General features: G+C 31.6%; 1 protein-coding gene across 1 annotated transcript in view; it reads left to right on the plus strand.

Moving 5' to 3' along the window:
- The window catches only part of LOC110025673 (glycosyltransferase-like At2g41451), a 53,408-nt gene that overhangs the window by 14,932 nt on the left and 20,085 nt on the right, over positions 1-18,391 (plus strand). The window contains 5 exon segments of the mRNA XM_020726281.1: positions 4,274-4,382; positions 4,575-4,709; positions 4,785-4,829; positions 14,202-14,389; positions 14,558-14,699. Of these exon segments, the coding sequence (XP_020581940.1) occupies positions 4,274-4,382; positions 4,575-4,709; positions 4,785-4,829; positions 14,202-14,389; positions 14,558-14,699 (619 nt within the window).

Genomic DNA, 18,391 nt, shown 5'->3' on the forward strand with positions numbered 1-18,391 from the left:
GAGTTTATTTTGTGGGTGCATAAGGTAGCTTTTTATTTATTGAGGGCATGCGTTAAGTTGAATTATGAGATGCAACTAAATAAGGATATTAGATGCTTATAAATATATATGCTACACCTTATATTAGATGTTGATATTTGGTTTGAGGCATTATTTTGTTATATTTAGTGGTCTCTTTCCTTGACCTATTTTCTTCTTAAATATTTGTTATTGATATTGCATGGGCATTGATTTTGGTTAGATTTCTCACAACCGGATTGCTAATTGCGATGACAAAAATTAATTTGCCTACTTTTTCTGAATTTAATCCTTTGTTGCATGGTTAGTTTGGTTTAATGTTTTCATTTTGTGAGTTTGTCTTGAGTAGAGCTATCAAAAATGCTCGTCGTTCGTGAATAGTTTGTGTTCAGTTTGCAAAGTAGTTTGTGCTTGGCTTGTTTGTTAAGTAAACGAGCTTAATACAAACAACATTTTTTAGCTTCATATATAAACAAGCAGAACAAGAAAATTTTTTTTGATTGTGTTTGATTTATTTTGACTCATTAATTAAATAATTAAATAAATAATAATATTATAATATATTTATATTAATTTAATGCTTTATATAATTGTTAAGTTTTATTATTTTTTAAATCATTCGAGCTAATTTCGAGTCAAATATGAGTTGAAAGTAATAAATGTGTTTGAATCAAGCAAAACACATTATTCACAAGCAATTACAAACACGAGACTATTAACAAAATTAACTTCGAATGAGCTGAACATGAACAAACATTGGTCTCACTCAAATTTTGGCTCGTTTATACCCCTAGCCTTGAGAATGCAATTTTTTTTGTATTTAGTGGCCTTTGATTTGTAAATCCTTGTTTCTTTTATGTGATTTATAATTATTGCATCATCTTAGTTACATTAGGCATCCTGGACCCTTGAACCCCCTCTGTCAACAATAACAACCACAACAATCCTTTATCCTACTAAGTGTGGTCGGTTACATGAATCATTTTTCTTCATTGTGTCCTATGAAATGCCATATTTTCGTTTAATTTTTATAAATTAAGATCATTTTTTTATATAATATGCCCAAGTCATTTTTGGTTTACATCTGCCTTTCTTGACATAAGTTGAATCTAAAACATCTACTCTCCTAATTGGTTCATCAGATAGTTGAAGATTAATGTGATGTGACCCACCATCTAAAATGACTCTCTAATCTTGTTCGTCACTGGAGCTACACCAACCCTATCATGGGTATATTCATTTCACATTTTGTCTCTTAAGTGTTAAGCCACTCATCCACCTAAGCAATCTCATCTCATTAACACTTAATTTTGTTTTATACTTCTTTTTTAAAGGCCAACATTTCTCACCATAGAGCATTACAGTTCTCACCGACATCTTATAAAATTTTCCTTTCAGTCTAAATAGTACTTTTCTATCACGCAATAGGCCCAATACATTCCTCCACTCCAACCAATCAACTTGAACTATACTAATAACATCTGCATCTATATCACTAGTAGTTTGAACAAAAGACCCGAAATATCTATAACGTTCACATCTCTTAATGATTTGATCACCCAGAATTACAACTCTGTCACTAGAGCTACTACTACTAAAATTACATTCTATATATTCAATTTTAGATTTACTCAAACGAAGGCCTTTAGAATACAATATATTCCTCCATAATTCAAGTTTTTCCTAAACTCTTTATCTAGCCTTATCTACAAGAAGGATATCTTAAACGAAAAACATATGCCAAGGTACATCCTTCTGTAAATGTCCAGTAAAAGCATCCTTAACTAAAGCAAAAAGATATGAGTTTAAAGTCGATCTCTGATGTAATTGAACTGAAATGGGAAAATTGGTCAATTTTCCTTCCGCTCGAACACAAGTAACAACTCCATTATACATATCTTTAATGACTTGAGTACAAGTCATATCAACGGCTTTCTTCTTTAAAACTCTTCAAAGGACTTCTCTTGGAACCTTATCGTAAGTTTTTTTCTAAATCAATAAAAATGATATGTAGATCATTTTTATTCTCTCTGTACTTCTCTATCAAACCTCTCAATAAATGTATAGCTTCCATAGTAAACCTGCCCAACATAAATCCAAACTGATTATGAGAAATATTTATAACATATCATAATCTATGTTCAATTAATCTCTCCCGTAATTTTAAAATATGACATATCAACTTAATTCCTCAATAATTTGCACAATGTTATGCATCTCATTTATTCTTAAAAATGAGGACCACAATACTTTTCGTCCACTCCTCAGGATCACAATACTTTTCGTCCACTCCTCAGGCATTTTTTTAGTTTTTAAATTAATATTAAATAGTTTAGTATGCCAAGAAACTCCCAAACTTCCTTTAAATTTCCACATTTCAATTGGGATATTATCAGTTCCTACTGATTTTCTACCATTTGTTTTTTTAAGGCCCCATCAACTTTTTTTACTAATGTGACGGTAAAAATAAAACCTATTATTATTATTAACGATATTGAGATCACTAAGGTAGATCATATTTTCAGAAACTCCACTTAAAAGTTTATCAAAATAACTAACCCACCCATGTTGAATATCTTCCTACAAGAAAAATAATTTTTGGTTTTTATCTTTAATACACTTTACTTGAGTTAAATATTTACTTTTTTTTTTCTCTTTGTTTGACTAGTTTTTATATTTATTTTTCACTCTTTGTAGTATTTGATCAATTATAGAGATCACTAAAAGAAGAATTTTTAGCATTATAAATTATTCTATTAAATTACCCACGGACCACCTTATATTTTTTTCAATTCTTTAAGCTTTTACGTTTAAATCAATTTTTATGACACTTCTTATATTTTATTTTTTCTTGCACATTATTATTCTGTCATCAAGTATCTTTATTTATAAAAAAATTTTCTTTTGATTTTTTGTGTACATCGTCTATCACTTATTTAATAATATTTGTTACTTTATCCCACATAAAATTTGTTTCTTCATGAACATCGCAAATTTTGAATCTTGAAGTTTACTCGTAAACGTAATTTTTTTTTCTTTTAGGTGTCTCATTTAATTCTATCACAATGATTCCTAATATTTTCTGTCTTACAACCCTTCATCTTAAAATCCAATACTAATTATCAATGTTGAGTATATAAATTCTCACTTGAAATGACCTTACAATCTTTACATACTCGACGATCTTTTCTTCTCATTAGAAAATAATCAATTTATGTTTTATTAGATCTATTCTTATAAGTAATAATATGCTCATCTATTTTTTTAAATAAAGTCACAACAACAACAAAAACCTTTATCCCACTACGTGGGGTCAGCTACATGAATTCGTTTTCTCCATTGTGTCCTATTTAGTATCACATTTTCATTTAGTTCTAATAAATTAAGATCATTTTTTATACAATAATCCCAAGTCATCCAAGGTCTACCTCTGCCTTTCTTAACATAATTCGAATATAAAACATCTACTCTTAATCGGATCATCTGATGGTTGACGCTTAATGTGACCAAACGATCTAAGAAGACTTTCTCTAATTTAATACACTAAATAATAAAATCTTGCACTAAAGCAAATCTAATAGGACTATACCTTTTTCATTAATCACTCCAAAACCTTAGCCACCATAAATATTTCTAAAATCTTCTACCATTCTACCAACATGTCCATTTAAATCTCCTGCAATAAAATTTTTTTCTTCAAAAGGTATCATTTGTATTAATTATTTTAGGTCATTCCTGAGTAATTCTTTAGAACCTCTATCTAAACCTACTAGAAGAACATAAACACTTATAACATTAAAAATCTTAGTATCAACAACAATTTTAAGGGCTATAATTCTATCTCCAGTTTTTTTAATTTTTACAACATTATTTTTAAAGTCTTATCTATATTTTTACCTACACATTTCTAGTGCGACTCCTACTTGAATACCAAAGTATAAAACCGAAGCTATCTGTCTCCTTAGCTTTTTCCCAAACCCGTTTATTTTCTTGAATACATAAGATTTTATCTTCCTATTTATCATAATATCTTTGCCAATTATGTGAAATTCTTATTTATTTTTAGAGTTGCTCTAATTTCGTTCTTCAGTATAAGGATCAATTTTAGTTGAGTATTTTTCTGTTAAAAAATATCTAATGTAATGGTGCAACTAGCATGCTCGATGCTCATAACTAATTGTGCAGGTTTTTCTGAATTATTCATGTCCGATTACTTCCTTTCAACTGAGAATTATTTTTCTTTCTTGTATTCCAGCCGCATCTGGAATGAGAATTGGCTTGCAGGGTTCTTTTACAAGCCCTGCAATTATGAGCTATTTGTCAAACAGTCACTTAACATGGAAATGGCTATCGTTATGGCACGGGTATGATTTATTGCATAATGAGAGTTTCTCTTGCATGTTTTCCCTAATTAACTAAGATTATTTCTTGTCATGTCCTTATTTTAGCCATGCTGTATAATTTTATTACTAACAGGTGTTGACATTTTTTCTTCTAGGTGTTAAATCTAATTGTTTTCTGGAAAATGAGAATTTGACCTGCGTTGTCGTATGCAGGATGCTGGAATGGATTGGATCATCCATCTTGACACAGACGAGTTGATACATCCAGCTGGAGCTCGAGAGTACTCATTAAGACGACTTTTATCTGATGTTCCTGACAATGTTGATATGGTGATCTTTCCAAATTATGTAAGATTTCATCCTCTAAAGAAAACACAATCACATGTGGCCAGTCTAAGGCACTTTATCTTTTACATGTCTTAGGAAAGTAGCATTGAGCGGGATGACATTAAAGATCCTTTTAGCGAGGTAAATGACATGTTTCTCTACCTTTAAAGTTCAGCTTACCCATGCTTATGTTAATTTGATGAAGCCTCTACTAAACTAGTTGTTAAACTGAATTTCTGTTGATGCTTATATCTGTGCACGTATCTTTTTATTTAAAAAATTTTTGTATTTGTTCATTTTTAGTCCCTACGTTTATTTTTTATGGAATTACTTTTGATCATGAACTCTGAACTTTAGAATGGGTAAAGTATGCATTTTCCACATTTTTCTATGCTACCTAAAAAAAGTATCCCTCAAACTTTATTGGATCCAGTAATTTAATGTCCTTTCTCTTTTCTTCTTTGTTACACATCTTTGACTTGCTGAAAGGAATTTCAGCGTTTTGAACTTCTGCAGGATCTCACGTTAATAGTCTTAGCATTTATCGTAGCCCCAATTGTTTTGTTGGCAATCATCATTTACTATAGATACATACAAAAATTTGTATCTTAAGGACCTTTGAATGGACACCTGGCTTCAGTTGATTCTAGCTATTATGCATTTAGGAGTTTGGTTTCCTGATACTTTGTTATCTTTGTTGTCACTTGTTCTATCTAAAAAAGGAATGTGTTTCAAATAATAATAATTATTATTATTATTATTATTATTTGCAATAGTAGTAGTAGCATCACTAGTGGCAATTGTCAGCGAAGTAGGAGCAGGGCAGGAATAGGAGTCGGAAGAGCAACAACAGAACCTTATAGACAGTACGTTATCCTCATTTTAGCTCTTATTGTAATCCATAATGAAGAATATAGTCCAATGAGCAAAAGCTCTTGACATGAAGCTTGTGATATATTGATGATGAGTTAATGAAATAAATTACCTGTTAAAGGCTTGTTCTTTGAATTTACCACTAGGTGAGGAGCACGTGCTCAGCTGCTAAGGAAATGATAACCATTTTTGTAACCCTAAAGAGGTTAATGCAAGAATATTAACCTATGTATCATGTCCTAATTGACTAACTTCGGAATTAGGCACAAAAGCAAAGGTCTTTTAGAAGCATACATTCCTTGGGAGAAAGTAGAAACAAAAATTAGTCAAGAACTCCTTCTTTTGTCCACTAATTTTTTCTTCTCTTTTGAATGAAAGATTTAGGATGTGTTTGTTTCAGCTTCTTGGTTGTATTTTTGAACCAGATTTCGTGAAATGCGCGTTTGTTTTGCACTTTCGCCTTATGATTTTGAAAATTGCTGCACACCACGGCTTGTAATTTACCAATGGCATCATCACGGAGAGTCTCCTGCATTCAGAAATTCCGCTCGTGATTTCGTAATTTGCCCGTGTTGTTTTTTTTTTTTCTTTTTTTTGGGAAAGTCCTGTGCTGTTTATCTATAACAATATTTTTTTCGTATCTTGGACAGAGCGAGCAGCATGTATTAAAAGTCACCGCAAATATATCATTATAATTTTGACATTCTTTATTGAAAAATTCCAATTTCATGGCATAGTATAAAAATATTAACGTAGTTATAAACTCTTATCAAATATATTAATGCGGAAATAATTTGCCTTTATCATATATATAGAACGCATTGCTTGGAATGACTGCCTTGGAACTATATAAGCAGCATGAATTTGAGGCACATAAGAATATACAATTCGCTTAGCATTGCAAAAATAGAGTTAAGCATTATCCCTTAATGCATGCTCATTTTATTCATGATGATTTTTTCTCTCATTATCACTTGTAATTGTTGAATCTATAATTTTACTTTAAGTTTACTTTTTATAGCTACTGACAGTTTCATGTAACACAACAGATGTGTATTTTAGTCCTTTATTCACATAGAACACTTTTAAAACTACATTTTTCAAATAGTACAACTTCTTTCAAAACACTAGTTTTTAAACAGCAGTTTTTGAACTGAGATTTCGTACAACCATATCAGAAACAAACACACCCTTAAGTTGCTTATCAGAACATGCAGGTTGGCTTGAAAATATATGAAACAGGAACATGAGGAAAAATATTACAGCACTTGTTACCTTGAATTTTTTAATGAATTTTAAAAAGGTAAACTTGTGGGAGGGGAAAGGGGATTTAACATATGTTGGCTTCAATGATCAGCACTGCTAATATACATAAAGAATATGCTAAAACCAAAAGAAACAAATTGGATGCGTTGTTATAGTGTTTTTGGATTTTCAACAGGCGTGAAATATATGAAAGAAGAAAGGAAGGTTTTCAAAATGCTTCCATTAAGCAAAGTTTACTTGTTGTGGATTTTGAAGATATATCAAATATATAGGTAGTTTATTATTTTTTTCACATATGTAGAATATTTTATGAATGACAACCAGTTCTGTCTGTGTTTGATAATAGTTATTTTAATTGATGATTAGCTTTCCTAAATTCCGTGTTAGTTTAGTTCAATGATGAATGGCTTTGTCTTTCCTCTCATTTTTGGGTGCATGTTAATTCTGACATTGAATATGGGGGGTAAAAGAGCAATACGTAATTGATGTAGTAATAGCCTATGAGTGTTGAATTGAAGCTACGTGTATGAGACATGAAAATTAAGTTGTTAAATGCTTATATTTTAAGAATAACTTCATTATATTTCTTAACCTCAATGCTATCAATTGATGTGAATTAATAATGTACTTAGGACAGCATGTGGAATTAAGCTACTGCATAAAGGCATAAAGTCTAAATAAATTTTCTTAAAGCAAAAGTTACTTTAAGATAAAAGGGAAAATAAGGTCAAACAGATGCAGTAGTCTATCATAAAGGATAGATCGATACAATTCAGGTAATAACCACCAAATCAAGTCTTAACATTTTCTTCAATTTGTGATGTATTCCAACAATACAGAAGTTTAATTGTTGAGATTTTCGTGTTAAGGGGTACTCAATTTGTAAAATTTCTGTTGTTTTATACTTCGTTATAGCATACATTTTTTTAGAACTACTGCTATATAGCCCTTAGGCTATTTACAACGGTGAAGGAAAATAGCTCTCTCTTATTTTACAATTGAAAAAAAGTTATATATTTATGTATACTCTAATATTTATAGATTAGGAATATTTCTGACAGATGAAAGTTCCTAGTGTAATTATATTTCCTCTAATTAAGTTACCTAATATATGGACTGTAATTTTAGTAGTAGTAGCTCTAGTGACCAAAGTGTAACGTTGGGTGATCAAATTATTAGAAGGTGTGAACGGTTTAGATATCTTGGGTCTGTTGTTCAAAGCGATGGTGATATAGATGGGGATGTTAATAGTAGAATTCAAGTTGGTTGGTTGAAGTGGAGGAATGCTTTGGGCTTTTTGTGTGATATAAATGCACCGCTTAGACTGAAAGGAAAATTTTATAAGACGGTGGTGAGACTTGCAATGCTCTATGGTGCATTGAATGTTGGCCTTTAAAAGAGAAGCATAATACTAAGTGTTGCCGAGATGAGAATGATTAGGAATGATTAGGGATTAGGTGGATGAGTGGCTTTACACATAGAGACAAAATGCGAAATGAATATATCCGTGATAGGGTTGGTGTAGCTCCTATGACGACAAAATTAGAGAAAGTCATCTTAGATGGTTTGGTCACATTAAACGTCAACCATCTATAATCCGATTAGGAGAGTAAATGTTTTAGATTCGACTTATGTTAAGAAAGGCAGAGGTAGACCTAGGAAGACTTAGGCTTATTGTATAAAAAATTATCTTAATTTATTATAACTAAATGAAAATATGACACTAGATAGGACGCAATGGAGAAAAAGGATTTATGTAGCCGACCCCACAACGCTCCGGACAGAGAGGTGTGTTGTTGTTGTTGTTGGAGAAAAAGGATTATGGCTTTGTTGTTGTTGTTGTTGTTGTTGTAAGTTACCTAATATAGAAAATTTATTTATTAGATTTTCTATAATCAAATTTCCTAATATGCGACAATTAAATTTATTACTTTCCATAACACTCCCCTTCAAACTGGAGCATATATATTTATCATGCCTAGTTTATTCCTAGCTCCATTAAGGGCCTTTGTGAAGATGTTTTCCTAGTTGTTCCCTCGTATTTATATGAGCTGTAAAAATTAAATTTTGTTGGATCTTTTCACGAACAAAATGACGGTCTACTCAATGTGCTTAGTTCTTTCATGGAAGATAAGGTTAGTTGCAATATGAATTGCAACTTGGTTATTAGATCATAACTTTGTTGGAACCATTATCTTAAAACCTATTTCGTTCAATAATTGAGTGACTCACAATAATTCACTCAAAACTTGTCATTGCTAGATACTCATATTATGCATTTAATCGTGACACTACATTCAGTTTTTTATTCCTTCATGAGATCTTACCAACAACAAAAACACTTTTTCCTGTACTGGATCTCCGATCAATCTTGAAATTTGTCCAATCTACATTAGAGAATCATACAATATTTCTATGCCTATGATTCGTTAATAGAATACTTTGCCCAAGAGCTTCTTTTAGGTAACGTAATATTTGTTTTAAATTTGATCAATAATGGATTATGGGGGAAGACATGAATTGACTTAGAGAGCTAACTTAATAAGCAGTGTCAGGGCAAGTCACTATGAGGTAGTTCAATTTTTTTACCAACTTCCTATATCTTTCAGGATGATTAAAAGGCTCTCTGTCCTTGATAATTTGTTGATTAGGAAATATCATAGTACTACATGTTTTGACCTCTATGTTCTTAGTTTCTGCTAACAAATTCAAAACATACTTCCGTTAAGATAGAAATAGACCATTTTTGCTCCTTGACACTTCAATCCCCAAGAAGTACTTCAAGAAACTCAGATCTCCAGTATTGTACTGATTTTGAAAAATTGATTTCAATAATAAGATTCTTTGTATTTTGCTTCCAATAATAAAAGTGTTATCATAAAGATTTCAAACAATGTCCCGAAAATTTTAATGACTTCCGAAGACGATATACTTTCTCAGACTCACCATGAGCAACAAACCTAGTAGGTTGCTCCATGTATACCTCTTCTAAAAGATTACCAAAAATGCATTCTTCACATCAAATTGGTGCAAAGTTCAATTATTCATTGTGGCCAAGGATAAAAAGAAGCGAATCAACTTAGCTAACAGAGATCATGTCCAAGCAGTCAATCCCATACATTTAAGAATAGCCCTCAGCAACCAACCCAACTTTGAGACGAGTTACAAATCCATCAAACTGAAACTTAATTGCAAAGACTCATTACAGCTAACAACCATTTTGCCAGATGGTAGTTCAACTAGTTCTCAATCGAATTAAGGCATTCATTTCTTTAAGCATCATAAATAGATCTCGAGACCGCAAAATAGTCAAGAGAAGCAATAAAAGAGCAAGAAGTAGAAGATAACTGATTATAGTTAACACAAGAAAAATTGGGATAGGCACAGTGACACTTACCTCTTCAAAGAGTAATAAGTAAATCAAGGTCGCTAGAAAGAGGATTAGCTGAAGAAGTAATATCGGTGTCAGGCTATGATCAGGGGACAAGGTGTTCTACTAAAGTAAATATTAATGATAGGTGGTCTAGGCTGAAGCACTAGTTGAGGAGATGGAGCAGGAGCTTGAGTTGGAGCTGGAGCTGAATTGATGATGTGATACATTAACAACTCACCAGAATCTTGCGAGGATTTAGACAACGATGAGTCAGTAAAGAAATGTGTTCGTTCATGAAAGATGCATCAGCAGAAACCATGGAACTGTTTAAAAGGGAAAAAAACATCAATACTTTTTTTGCAAATGAGAGTATCCTAGAAAGACGCATCTTATTTACTTTTGGTCTAGTTTAGAAACCTCGGAATAAGTATCACGAACAAAACAATACGCCCAAATATATGTGGTTCAATTGGAAAGAGGTAGTTGGTAGGGTATTTGGTTTGTAGAATAGTAGAAGTTATTTTATTGCTAAAAAAGTATGCAATAGAAACTGCATCAACTCAGAACTGTTAAAGCACCTTAGTTTGAAAAAAAGCTCGAGCTGTCTCAAAATTAATCTATTTTTCCTTTCAACTACTCTATTTTGGGATGAAATGTTGACACAGAATGACTGGTGAAACATCCTATTTTGTGTCATGTATGTTTGAAAATGTGTTGAAAAATATTTTTTGACATTATCACCTCTTAGTATGTTAACTAAATATTGAATTGAGTTTTAATTTAAACAAAAATAGATTGAAAATTTAATAATAAATTAGTACAAGATTTCATAAAGTAAAGTCAAGTTATATGAGAGAAATCATCCATAGTGATAAGATATTGAAATCCATTAGATAAACATAAACATGATGCTCAAACATTAGATTGAATCCACTCCAAATTATGACCAATTCTTTTATTAACTCTAGGAGCATAAGACATTCGATAGTGTATAGCAAATTGACATGACTCACAATCTAAAGATGATAATTGTTGAAACTGAGTGTATAATTTTTTTAGCATTGATAATGATGGATGCATTAATCGACAATGAATCTCAAGAATAGATAAGGTGCTCAAATAGAATATGGTTTGAGATAGTTTGTTTTTCAAAATGTATAGCCTCCTTTAACTCTCGTCCTTTATCAATAATCTTCTTCGTCATAAGATCCTGAAAAGGATGATAATCGGGTAAGAATAAGTTGCAACAATTAAAAGCACATATAATTTTGCTAACAAAGAAAATTAAAAGAGAATTGAGATAAACTAAAGATAAAATTAGTATAGCATTGAGCGGGTCAAAACCAAGAACATTAGAGGTAGATTCACCTGTTAAGATGATTTAAGATGGTTATGAAAGGTGAAAAGGAGTTTTGGATTACCTGTCATGTTATTTGTAGCACTAGAATCAATAATCCATTTTGTGGAAAAGGAAATAAGACATCTATCATTATTACCTAACTTAGCAAGGGCAATGATAGAGGGAAATTTTTTGGATGTTTCCTGAAATTAGAAGAATTTAGCATATTCATCTGCAGAAATTGAGAAAGTTCAACTCTTAGAAGCCTCATTAATATTGATCATGTGACTGTGATTTAGAACCCTTTTGATACTTTTAGAGCAAACTCTGACACTTTCTCTTCATACGATCAAGTTCATGACAATTATCCTTGAGCCGTAATTTCTAAAATTTGGAGTTATATTATAATTGCCCTGATACTGAGGTTCACTATAGTATGTATTTTTTTATTAACAAGAGCACTAGGTATACGGATGACGCCTAAGAACTCAGGATAGTACACAACACTCTAATATATGCTTCCCTCAGAGTAGTAACTTTAAGGTCAGATAAAATATGTGATTTGACACCTTCATACTCAGAGTTGAGGCCAACTACAAAACTCATTTTAGCTATTTATTCTCTTTGAGCTTGTTGAATACAAACATGAATCCTGAAAGACAATAGTGTATTCAATTCTGCATAAATTTGTTTAAAGTGCATGTGATAAGTGTTAAGTAATTGATTTTGTTCAGCTCGATAAAACTCCTTGCAAATGAAAAATTTGAAATACTCTCTCGTAGAAAAAACGGATGTAAATTCATTGATCAAAACTTTAACACAATCATAATGAGAAATATGACCAAATTTATCATGTTCAATAGAATTATGCATTTGTATCTAAAGTTGGTTCATCCACTCAGAATAATTTGGATTAATCTTCATTGGGGATTATCAATGAGGTGACTTTCTTGGGAAATAATTCTCAAGTAGAGTCCTACAGTTCTATTCAAATAAAAATTATTTACACCATTTAATTTTTCATCAGTAATTTTAGCCATTGATGAGACCAAACTTGTCATATGTTTTAGTTCACCAGTCATGGTTATCACCGAATATTCAAAGAGATTGAATCAACTTATCCTAATGATACTATGATCTTGTCATCTATTACGAGCAAACCAATATGTCAATTTTTTTTCGAATAGACTTCTCAATGTGACGGCACGAACGAGACAATACCAAAATAAGAGAAGATTAACTACGGTAACCAAAAAATCAAATAGACAGAAGAAATCGAATGTCAATGGAAATCAAATGACACGTTTAGACAGAGCATTCAATATATTTGAACGGTTCAAAGATTCATTAAAACGAAAGAGTCGTGCAAACTGTTTTGTTTGATGGAATAGACAAGCGAGGGTTGCGGCTCGAAATCCTATCACATTCGCTTTAAGAAGGACAATGGAAGTCGTAACTAGAGTGAGCTAGGACGGCCTCGATGGGACCGGCGACTGGAGAGTGAGGGCTATGACTCGAACGGAGACCTAGGGACAATCTTGACGGGACCAATGATTGGTACGAGCTAGGAATGGTCGCGTCAGGCACGACTCTGATACCATGTGAATGAAAACAACTTTTTCTTTTATTTTTCAATTGAAAACATATGCTACATTATACACTCCAACTTCTGTAGATTAGAAATATCCCTAATAGATGAATGATTCTGTAATTAGATCTCCTCTAATTTTTTATCTAATATTGAAAATACATTTATTAGATTTCCTATAATCAAGCTTCCTAATATACAACCACTAGATTTATTACTTTCCATGACAACAACAAGCCAGTTCGATGAAGGAGGCATGTCTCTGTGGATGTGAACTGGTTGAAGTTGGATTGTAAGAACCCATAAAGCTTTATGGCTAGCTTAATTTTTTTCTATGATCGAACTTCCTAATTTTGCCCAAGTTTTGACATAAGAGCAAGATGCTTAATTGTTTGATAAATGAAAAGTTCCCTCCCTTCTCGCTTCCCCCTTTCCTTACTTTGTCGCCAACCCACCCAAATGAAAATGAAAGGAAATTCTTATAAGTTATTATAGATGTTGCATTATTGCAAATTTTTTTCATTTAAGGTCTGTTTGGGGTAGCTGTAGCTGTTTGAAGAAGCAACAGTGAAGTTGTTGCAGAAGAAATTGCTTTTTAAAAAGTTTCGATGGCCATTATAAATTTATTTTATTTTCAAAAAGTCAAACTGCAGTTTTCTAGCAGCCGCCACACTTTGATAGCTTAGGTTGAAAAAAAGAGCATTCTACCACATAAATTTTTAAAAAACAGTAAAAAAAAACAGTTTTCCAAGCAGAACTGTGGTTGCGGTTTGAAAAGTAAAACAGACAGAAAGCTGTCCCAAACAGACCCGTAGCAGGTTGTCTGCTTTTCCATAGCTTACTCTGCTGGTGTTATTATGCTCATTTATTGTGATGTTTAAATTAGAACTGATGGAGCTTTATGCCTTATTGCTGATTGATAGACTCTTCCTCAATGGTGAACATTGAGTTGTAGTCATGAAAGTTTATGGAAGTTGTTGTTTGATTATTTTTTTAGCTCTATTATAAATACAAACACGGGACAAAGACCAGATAGCATGCTTATAATTCTCTGAATGCTTGCTCTGTTAGCAGGTCTCAATGTTTAAGAAGAACTATGATCATCTTCCAAAGGATACCTATTTTGCTATGTACAAGGATGCAACACGTGGTAATCCTAACTATTTTCTTACATATGGAAATGGAAAATCAGCTGCTAGAGTTAAAGATCATCTCCGTCCCAATGGTGCTCATAGGTGGCATAACTACATGAAGTCCCCAAAGTAAGATGTTTCACTATATTTCTACTTGTATGCTAAGAAAAAGGTTTCTCTTTTGATATTTTTCACCCATTGCTTCATCCATTTCATGACACTAGACGTTATATTCTCTGCGTAGCTTTTATTTAGCCCTTTAAAAGAGTTTGATGAGTTATGTTTCTTGTTTGGTAGTGAGATCAAGTTAGAAGAAGCTGCTGTTCTGCATTACACTTACACAAAATTTTCAGATTTAACTTCTCGGCGTGACCGTTGTGGCTGTAAACCAACCAAGGATGATGTCAAGAGATGCTTTATGTTGGACTTCGACAGAGATGTGAGTGTTTTTCACTCTCCTTTGTACAACTTTCAAATGTTTTCTTCCGTCATGGCATATTTGCTTTTAGCATTTAGTAGATTTTTTGTATCTACAGTTCAACCCTTTAGCATTTAGTAGAAACCTAGTTTAGGCAAGGGAATATCTTTTCTATCAATATCTAAGAGAATAGTAGACATATAAGATGCATTATTTTACCCCGCCACCTGCTTAAGTATGTAAATTCAAATTGCACTACCCATGTATATCACTCAGTCCGAAAAATTTTGTTTGCATTGCATAGACTGAAAAACATATTATGTTTAAGTTAATCAAGTTGATTTGGGTTAATCTACTTAGAAACCTAGTTTAGGTCCAAAATAATGGTTGATTTTTGGACTGAACTTGGACCAATGTTTTTTAAATACTTTTGCACATAGCTAGCATGTCCAAAACTTTGTTTGCATTGCATAAACTGAAAAATATATGTTTAAGTTAATCATGTTCAATTGGGACAACCTACATAGAAACCTAGTTTAGGTTCAAAATATTGGTTGTTTTTCGGACTGAGCTTAGGCCAATATTTTTAAAATACTTTTGCACATAGCTGGCATGTCCAAGGAAAAATCATCTCATGATCCCTGTCTACTATGTGGAGGAATTCCAACACTTCCTTATCATGCAAGGGTTCTATAAAATTCTAGCAAATTGAGAATAAACAATATTGCAAGAAACTGGACGGTAAGCTGAGAGAAGCTAGGGTAAACCTAACAAATCAAGGGACATAACTAAAAATCGTGGGTGAAGAAGCTCCACAACTTTTTCTCTAGATATGATACCAAGAAATAAGCAAATTCTTTCTTAAAGAACACACAGATAAGAGCTGCAAGAGAAATTGTCCAAAATTTGAAAGCCTTATAAAACCAATCAGGTGAAAGGGCATTTTATGAACTTTGAAAATTTGGAATTCAAGCTCTAACTACAATTGGAAGCAAGGAAGACAATGGAAGTTATCATTTTTGTCTTAAAAAAAAACCTAGAGAAATTTGTTTTATAGATTGATTCCTACTAAATTTTATTTGATTAATTCTCCATAAATTATCAAGCCTGTTTGACCTTGATTGATTGAGAGCCTCAACTTATTTTGTGTGGGTAATGGCATAAATGAGTTGAACTTGAGTAAGCTCACTATCTGTCTGTGTTTGTCTTTTAAAAAAAATATTTTTTCAAATTGGCTTATGATCAAATTTTTTTGTTAATATGCTGTTTGAGTCAAATTGTATTAGTCTTAATGAGCTTGTTTAGGCTTGAATTGACTAGAGTTGATAGAAAATCATACTCTTTCTTATAAATAAAACAAAAAATTTTTGAAATGGATATATAACCAATTATAAATAATTGTTATAACAAAAAAATTTATAATTACAGTAAGAATCTCTAACTCAAAAATTAGCAAAAGATACCTTTATTACTCTCTATTCAATTAATACATATGTTACAAAATTGCAATCCAAACATTATTTATTCCAACTTGATAACTTTCTCTACTCTCTAGCCTCTAGCCCCTTGCAACATTGAACAAGCATCTTACTGAATAAAAATAACGTTTGCATGTTCTTATTAAAAAATAAAGTAAAAATAAGAAGTTATGTAAATTTATAATTTATGAAAAAAAACTTATTCATGAATTATCTCATTGAACAAGCACCACTTCTTATATGTATTGTTCAATATCAAAGGCAATCTAATGAGCAGAGGTTCAATCAAGTAAACATACTATGCTTAATCATAAATATACTAGTTTTCTAAAACTATATTTCCTATGCTCTCTCTCATCCTTTCATGTTGGAGAATTTATATCATCAAGCTTGTTAAAAAGCATAGAAATCTGAATTTGCCCAAAATCTTGGTAAATGTGCATGTTATTTTTTTAAGCAAGAAGCATGAGTAATGAGCTTATGTGATAGCATTGCTTCCCGAAAGAACACAACAAACTCTAATGCATTGTATTCCTGGAAAAACATGGGATCATTTGCAATTTAGATAATTACATGATTGTTATAATTTAAGACCATATGTTGTGTTATAAAAAATTCAAAGTCCTCTGTGAGGGTCCATGTTTCATCTATAGTGTTGCATAACTCTGTATTTTGCATAATGAAATATCACAACTCAACCCGAGATTTAGAATTAGTTAAGGTGGGAATAGATGGTCAAGCAATAAAAGATTTTTTTAATCACTAACATTAGTCCACAATAATATTTATATAGAAAAGTGCCACTAATTCATAATTCATCAGGATGCAGTCATTGCAGAAAACACAAACTTTCTCTTATCAGATTTTTTTTATCTAGATGACCTTTTCTTGAAAGAATAGTTAAATAATAGGTTAAATTTAAGCAACTTAGTGAATAATTATTATTTTATTATGCATTAATTTTTTTTGTGTAAATGCATAGCATGGATGTTTCAAGTGACGCATTGATCATAAACTAAACTTTCTCATTTTTATAAAATCTTTTATTTAATCATCTTATCAATTGTTTTCTCATTTTCATTTAATTTCTTTCTCTTTCTTTTTACTTTTAGACGTTATCTTTGGAGAATCGTCAATAATATTCAAATAAAGGTATAACCCAATCGTTTTAATGATGCATCACTATAAATTTGAAACTCATCTGACCCTAAGGGGATAATCAATATTAGGGCAGTGATTCAACAAGGCTTCAGCTTCTAAAAGTCTTCTCACAATGATTTGATCATTCAAACTTCACTGTTTTCTGAGTTTGTTTGGAAACTCTATGAAAATCTTAACCCCTCTGAACTCTTCCTCTTATGAAAGTCCCTTCTCTATGTAGTTTGTAAGTCCAACTCAATTCCCCTAGCCCTTTTTAGGCAATTTCCAGCTTCCACTGACTCTTCTTCTCTTGGAAATAGTGTTGGTCTCATCTTGAAATAGCTTCAAGTACTGTTCAAGCTAATATTCTTCTATCTTAAATTCTAGCATACAATTTAAGGATGAGAGATTGTAATAGCTGAAGTAAAAAATAATAAACCGAAGCAATAGAAAGGGTTAATCGTCAAGATAGTTGTGTTATAAGATAAACTAAAACGAATAGACAATAGATAGAGACAGGGGACGAGTGAGAGACAAAGTGTGAGGAAGTAGGAAGGGTCACACATTTTTCTTATTAGAGGCAAATTTGGTTTAATCTTGTTAGGATGATTAAATAAAGTTATGAATAGTATAAATCAAAATATTAACTAAGTCTAATGTTCTACTTCTATTTCAAAGTTATAGATAATCAAGATGAAGAAGTCAGAGATGATATTGTAGGAACTGACGTGCCCTATTGATGCTTTTTCTTAAATGATAACTCTTGTGACCCAATTGATTCAAAAAAATTAATTAATTAAACATTTAGTTGCGTCATAGCATATTTCATTCTTAAGGTCATAAATTAAACACATTAAATAATTCATTCTAACTGTTCCATATAATTTTTTTTTTATATTAGATATCATATCCTCTCATGATAGACCAATAAAGATATTCTTTGACATGAGGGGCATTCCCTTCATTTATTGTTGATGAGTTGATTAAATCAATAAATTTGAATACTATACCAATGATAACAGTGTTATCTATTAAGATCCAAATGGAAGTCATTTGGAGGTTAGTCATTTATGTGAAGAAGAATTTAATATTGGT

The sequence above is a fragment of the Phalaenopsis equestris genome, unplaced genomic scaffold, assembly GCF_001263595.1.
Source record: "Phalaenopsis equestris unplaced genomic scaffold, ASM126359v1 Scaffold000323, whole genome shotgun sequence".
Lineage (NCBI taxonomy): Eukaryota > Viridiplantae > Streptophyta > Magnoliopsida > Asparagales > Orchidaceae > Phalaenopsis > Phalaenopsis equestris.